The 6,153-nt window shown below is 44.8% G+C and overlaps 1 protein-coding gene across 1 annotated transcript in view; it reads right to left on the reverse strand.

Moving 5' to 3' along the window:
- Nucleotides 1-6,147, reverse strand: part of ITGA9 (integrin subunit alpha 9) — a 221,860-nt gene extending 215,713 nt beyond the window's left edge. Inside the window, exon 1 of the mRNA XM_085304035.1 lies at nucleotides 5,892-6,147. Within this exon, the coding sequence (XP_085160161.1) occupies nucleotides 5,892-6,049 (158 nt within the window). The 5' untranslated portion in view covers nucleotides 6,050-6,147. The remainder of the gene's footprint in view (nucleotides 1-5,891) is intronic.
- Between the last annotated feature and the right edge of the window lie 6 nt (nucleotides 6,148-6,153).

The following is a 6,153-nucleotide window of genomic DNA, read 5'->3' on the forward strand; positions in this document are numbered from 1 at the left end:
ACCTCACTGTCCACTCATCTAACCCACACTTCCTGAGCTTATCTAGTAGGATGTTATGGGAGACAGTGTCAAAAGCCTTGCTGAAGTCAAGGTACACAACGTCCACTGCTCTCCCCTCATCTACTCAGCCAGTCACTCCATCATAGAAGGCTATCAGATCGGTTAAGCAGGATTTCCCCTTGGTGAATCCCTGCTGTCTAATCCTGATCACCTTCTTTTCCTCCATATATCTGGAGATGACATCCAGAATGAGCTGGACCTTCATTAATAAAAACTCCCTTACACTTTCATTAGTTTCTGTAAGCATCTGCTTAAATTATTGGAAGAAACTCACCTATTTATCTGTCATGAGACTTTTCAGCAGACTTGGACAGAAAATTCATCTGTATTGTAACATTTTGGAACTCAGTTTGAACAAGACGAATGCCTGTTTTGTTTCTTCTGCACCAATTACAAGACTATTGAAGTCTTCTGCAATTTCTATGGAACAACACTGCAACCAGAGRAGGTGTTTTTCTCTGGTACCATACCAAAACACAAATACATATCCAAACAAAGACTTAAGAGTCGCATGTAATCTTCTTGCATTTCACCGCTGTGGATTCCTGCCTGGTCTAAACACAGTAAATACATAAACAGCCCACAGAGGAGTAACCCTGATCTCTTGCTATTATCAGGCAACCTTCCAGCACATTACAACTAGTTTAACCAGCTCTAGTTTAAAGAGCCGAATATTGTGGCTGAGTTTTTCAGCGCTGCTTTAGGACTGCCTGGACTGTCAGCAGGCAAGACCCAGTGGGTTTCCAGCCTTTCACCAAAAGGGTTACGATGCGGTCAGTGCTCTCTGCAGAAATTATCCACCAGTGCAGGCTTTCACCGCAACTGTAATCCCCTGTAGAAAACCCTGAGGATGTCTGTGAGTAACTGCACAGAGATGCCTTGAGCAGGAAACCCCATGGAGAGAAAGGGATTATTTTCCACAGAAGGGAACCAAAAGCTGTAGGTTTGGGGGCCACTTTACAGTCATTATTGCTTGACATGCACAGAAATCTGTAAGAACCACCTGCATCTCACAGGTTCTGTGAACCAAGGTACTGAGGTCCAAACTAGCATGAGGACCAGCAGGTAGAGAAAGTATTTAACCTTCTCCTATTTCGTTCATACTCAGGTTATTAAGTACAAATGCTGTCATCTATCTGGAGGAATTAGGTACTTATGCAGCCAGAAACATGTCACATTGCAGGAGAACATGCCACAGCAGCCAGTATTAATGGACAGCAAGAAGCCTTTTTGGCTACAGGAAAATCTACTCTTCCCTACAATTACTTCCTGCAGAGCAGGAACTATYGCTTCGCTCATGACTGACCCTCAGGACCAGCAGAGGTGGAGATTAAATGCTATATTCAGCAGGAAGATCAGGGAACAAGGACATGTCAAGCTGACAGATGGCATGGAGAGGTGCCAAGCACACTCACATCAGCCCACAGCATGCCAGCAGCAACTAGGCAGTCATAGCTCAAGGACTGGGGAACACAGGTACCTCACCCCCCTGCAATGTTAAGTAGCAGGGTGGGAAAGAAGTCTTTAAATAGCTTCACATGCCACAGCAGACTTCAAAAGCAGCACCAGGAGGAGTGTGCACCAGCATATGCCCATTGCAGTTCCTCCTGTCAGGAAGGTCTACACCACTCGCTAAGTCCTTGAAATGAAAATCCCTATGGTTTGTCCATTACGTGCAGAGTGCAGAGCTGTTATTCAGGAAGCAGAGGGACAACTTGTGAGCAGCAACACCAAACCCAGGCTCCTGCCTTCCCAAACCACCGTGGCAGCTTCTCCTGCATCGCTACTCTAACTCGTCATCATTAACCTTCCACCAGGCTGGTCCTCCAGCCATCGCTCCCTTTCTGGCTGCACACAAGGGCATCATRTGCTAACACAACATGCAGCCATCAGCATGAGATGCAAAATTCCCTTTCAGTTTCAGGGGCAGCACAGCAGGGCAAAGAACAGGACACAAGCAGCGAAGCAACAACCCAAAACCAGACTTGTTCTCTRTTGTAGCAATCATAGTTGGAAGCCATGGACCTAAACTGACTCTATTACTCTTTTGTGCCACACTGTGCTGCCAGAAAGGATAAAGTTGTGACCACTGGCTGGGTTTTTTTTATTTTTGGATTTTTTTGGGGGGAGGGGGAAGGAGGGAAGGAGAGAAGAGAGATAAAATAACATCATATTGGGGGGGAAAAGTAGAGCTGTCACATTATTAACATTTTTATTAGGGCAAGATTGACTTTTGTTTCTTTCTTATTAAATGGTCTCTTAAGAGAAGTAGGAAAAGCAACATCCTTGGTCACTTTGGGGGTCTTTGCCCCAAGCATCTGAATTATATCCAGAAAACAGAAGCATTTTTGCTTGTCTGTGGTCTAAATGCAAGCAACCATCTGGTTCCCTACTCTGCTGAAAATGGTAAATTCTGAGAGCTAGGCAAAACTTTCAAGATCTGCATTCACCTAATCCGCTTAAGGAAGGAAAACAAGAGACATTGTTAGAAAAACAATACCCTCAGCACATCTGCAGATAACAAACTTTTCTTGAGAATCAAGAAAAGATTTTTACAAAATCATGTAAAAACAACTCCTAAATGGAAGCATCATGGCAATTAACTATTTCAGGTTGAAGGCACCAACTTACTCCACTACTGTCATGGAGCCTGAATACTTTATTCCACTATAATTTCTGTCTGGGGCYGTGTAGCAGCCTGACTATTCTTATTTGTCTGAGATAATATTTCAACCAAAATCTCTGTCCTTCTTTCAAGAATACTGCAAGAGTATTTGGCTTATGTAAATCTTCAAGAGTCATCAAACCCTCAATTGGCTACTGAAAACCTGCAGGCTTATTGCAGATAACACAGACTGGTGCTTTTAGGGTGTTGGAAAACGAATAACTGAAACATTGAAGTTCAAGAGCTGCCCAGTCCAGGTATCACTTTAATGTAAAGCCATGACATAGATATATTAGCACATGAAAAGCCTACTGAGAAGGCTGAGAACACACTTCAGCTAAGATCCTCTCCTGATCAGAAGTGAATTAGGTAGATGAATGAATATTGGGCCCTTGGGCAACAAAGAGTAAGAAACCCATAAGTATCACAAAAACAATCTCCAAAGCTTGAGAGCATATTAACAAATTAAGTAATTTTAGAGAAATTTCAGCCTTGGATTTTACCTATCCCATTTGCACAGGTTCACATAGCATAGCTCACCAAGCAAGCCACATATGCCCAAAACACAGTGGCACAAAGTTAACTCAGACATCTTCCCAGAGTAGTGAATAAGCCAAACAGACAGGAGAAACTGAAATCTTCACTCTTCTCTGGGTAAAGAGAAACTAYGAAGCTAAGAACAAAAATTATGCAGAAAACAAACAATAATTCTGGGCTATTAATAGGAGCTATTTGCTACAATGACATGAAAAGATAGAARCATACTTTTATTGCATATTGCATATATAATAGATTTCACTCCTCCACCAGAATTTCCCATTTTGAAAGATAAAGAACATCATCTGGTAACTCTGCCAGCCAGTCAGGGGAATAGCTAAATAGCTTGGCACACAACAGCTTCACACAAGGAAAACTGACAGATCCCCAAACTCTCATCTAACATGTCTGCTAACTATTTCCCCTCTACACTCACGCATTAAAAAAAAAAAAGAAGAAAAAAAAAAGAAAAAAGAATTGAGTAACCTGTAATCACTTTAAGCTGGAAAGTGAAGACACTTTTACGCCCCAAAGTGATATCTGTAGGAAGAAATAATATGCTATACAGCATGAAGATGGTTTTAAAACAGTAATATATAATACTGCAAGCCTTTATGTCCCAGTCAAAGGAAGTGGGCACAGCTAAAGGCACTTACAAGGGTTCAATTCTTTGGTGGTCTGAATGTCAGGAAAGGCTGGCCAAACTTCTAAACCTTCCAGAAAATATATTTTAAACACTGGCAGTTTAAAACTGACCTTATGTAGTAATATTCAAAAAAATAAAACTGCACTCAGAATATGCCCATCCAGTACCCAGAGATGACATCTTCAGAAAACTGGAAGACTGCATACACTTTTAAGAGTGAAGAAATTCATTACTGCCCCTCARTCTTTAGAGTGTACACCTATATCAAGAGCCAGTTACACCAGTAAACCAAAATCAAGAATGTCCCTGTTGTCACCTTTGTTGGGCACAAGACTTTGAAGCCTCCATGAAAATAAGTTCTCCTTGTTCCGCAACAGGAGACGTTTTACAGCCACTGGTGACAATCCCACCCTCAACACTTTTGGCAGTGTAACCTAGTGCTGATGCTGGCCATGTTTAGGGGCTGCTAACGGCATTTTAAGAGCTAACTTGTTTTTTTTTTTAAAGCAGTTTATGATTTTGGATACTTTTTATTGTTGGGTGCCACAGCTGAATCATTGTGAAGAACCTCTATTTTCATAAAGCTGGAGGGAAATAAAACGTCTGAGGAACAGACTTTCASATGTCTGCCTTCAAACGGGCACCCAACATTTATCCCTTCCGTAGCTTCCCAAACAAAAGTGAGATGTGTGTCCAAAAATTACACTGTCAGAYACTATCTAAAGATAATTCCTTAATATCGATCAGAATTTAACCAGCCAAACAACAGAGAGCAACAAATTATATCGTTTTCATCTCATCCTATCCCCCTAGACTGGCGCTTCATTCACACCACTGAATCCTCAGTAATTTGGGTCGAATACAGGTCGCTTCCAGCCTTTTTGACCTTTGATGGTTTCTGCAACAAGTTAAGCATTGCTTTGAACTGAGGGCTTTTATTTCTTGCAAGAGCTTTTTTTCCTCTATGATGCCTTCTGATAAGTCCTTAATAATGAACGCGCTATGAAAGCCCTCATGCAGAAAGGCAAAGCTTACAACTACTTGTGAATTAAAGGGTGTGAAAGAAATTCATTTTAAAGAACTGGACGCCAGGATGAATACATTTATTTATATCACAGAGCACTACAGTTCCAACATCAACAGCTGAGTAATCGGGCCATATCTAAGTGTAAAAGATAAAGACAAGCTTTGTGGACATTTATTGGCAGTAGTGGCTCCTGCTCACATTAAAAGTGCACCAGATGACATCAGCTAGGTCCAATTAAGAGAAATCAGTTTTTAATTCTAACAAAGAGCCTCTGACCCAGACAAGAGAGAGACAGACTACGTTCCAAGGCTCTTTTCAGTCAACAGGGAAAACAACAAGCTTGCCAGTTTGCATAATTTTTTTGAGATGTACAAAAACTTTATACCATCGTTCATTATCCAATAATTAATAAAATAAAAAAAAATAAAAACTCGCGCAGAGGGGCTGCAGAAGCCCCCCTCTGCCCGAGGGCGCGCACACGGCAGACCCATGCCTCCCGGTTTGGAAGCGGCTCTCCGGTCACCAAAGGTCGTGTCTCCACCGCAGCGCGGAGCGCAGAGCCCTCCTCTTCACACAGATCAGCACTGTCAACGCTAAACGTACTGCTCCCGCCGGAGGMTCCTGCTACTAAAAATCTTCTCTTTTAACGCGGCACGACCTATCATATTTCATACCGCACGCATTTTCTGTCAGGGAAATGAGCTGCTAAGTTTTGGGTTTTTTGTTTTGTTTTTTTTTTCCTCCGCATCGGCGCGGACCGCGCAAAGGACCCTGCCACAGCGCCGCGCACCCCGGGCGTTTGCAGGCGGCGAGGTCCCGCTGCCCCCCGCCGCCTCGGTGCCCGGCCGGGACGGCTGCGACACGGGAGCGCTCAAGCCCAACGCCCCGCGCCGCTGCCCCGCGGAGCCGCCCGCTCCGCTCCGCGCTGCCGCCGCCGCCGCGACCGCGCCACTCACCACCGCGTGCTGTCGTGGAAGTGCTGCAGCACCGAGTACCCGAAGAAGGAACCGTTGGGGCCCTGGTACACCACGGGCCGGGCCACGTCCACGTTGTAGCAGCGCGCCAGGGCCACCGCCAGCAGCGCCCCCAGCACCCGCGCGCAGCTCCGCGGCATCCTGCGAGCCCGAGGTGGGAGGGAGCGGGAGCGGGAGCCGCCGCCGTCCGCCGCCGCCGCCCGCCGAGCCGGCGCTGCTCTCCCTCGCAGGCGGCGCGGTCCAC

The sequence above is a fragment of the Rhea americana genome, unplaced genomic scaffold, assembly GCF_003343005.1.
Source record: "Rhea americana isolate MKP2758 unplaced genomic scaffold, rheAme1 scaffold_100, whole genome shotgun sequence".
Classification (NCBI taxonomy): domain Eukaryota; kingdom Metazoa; phylum Chordata; class Aves; order Rheiformes; family Rheidae; genus Rhea; species Rhea americana.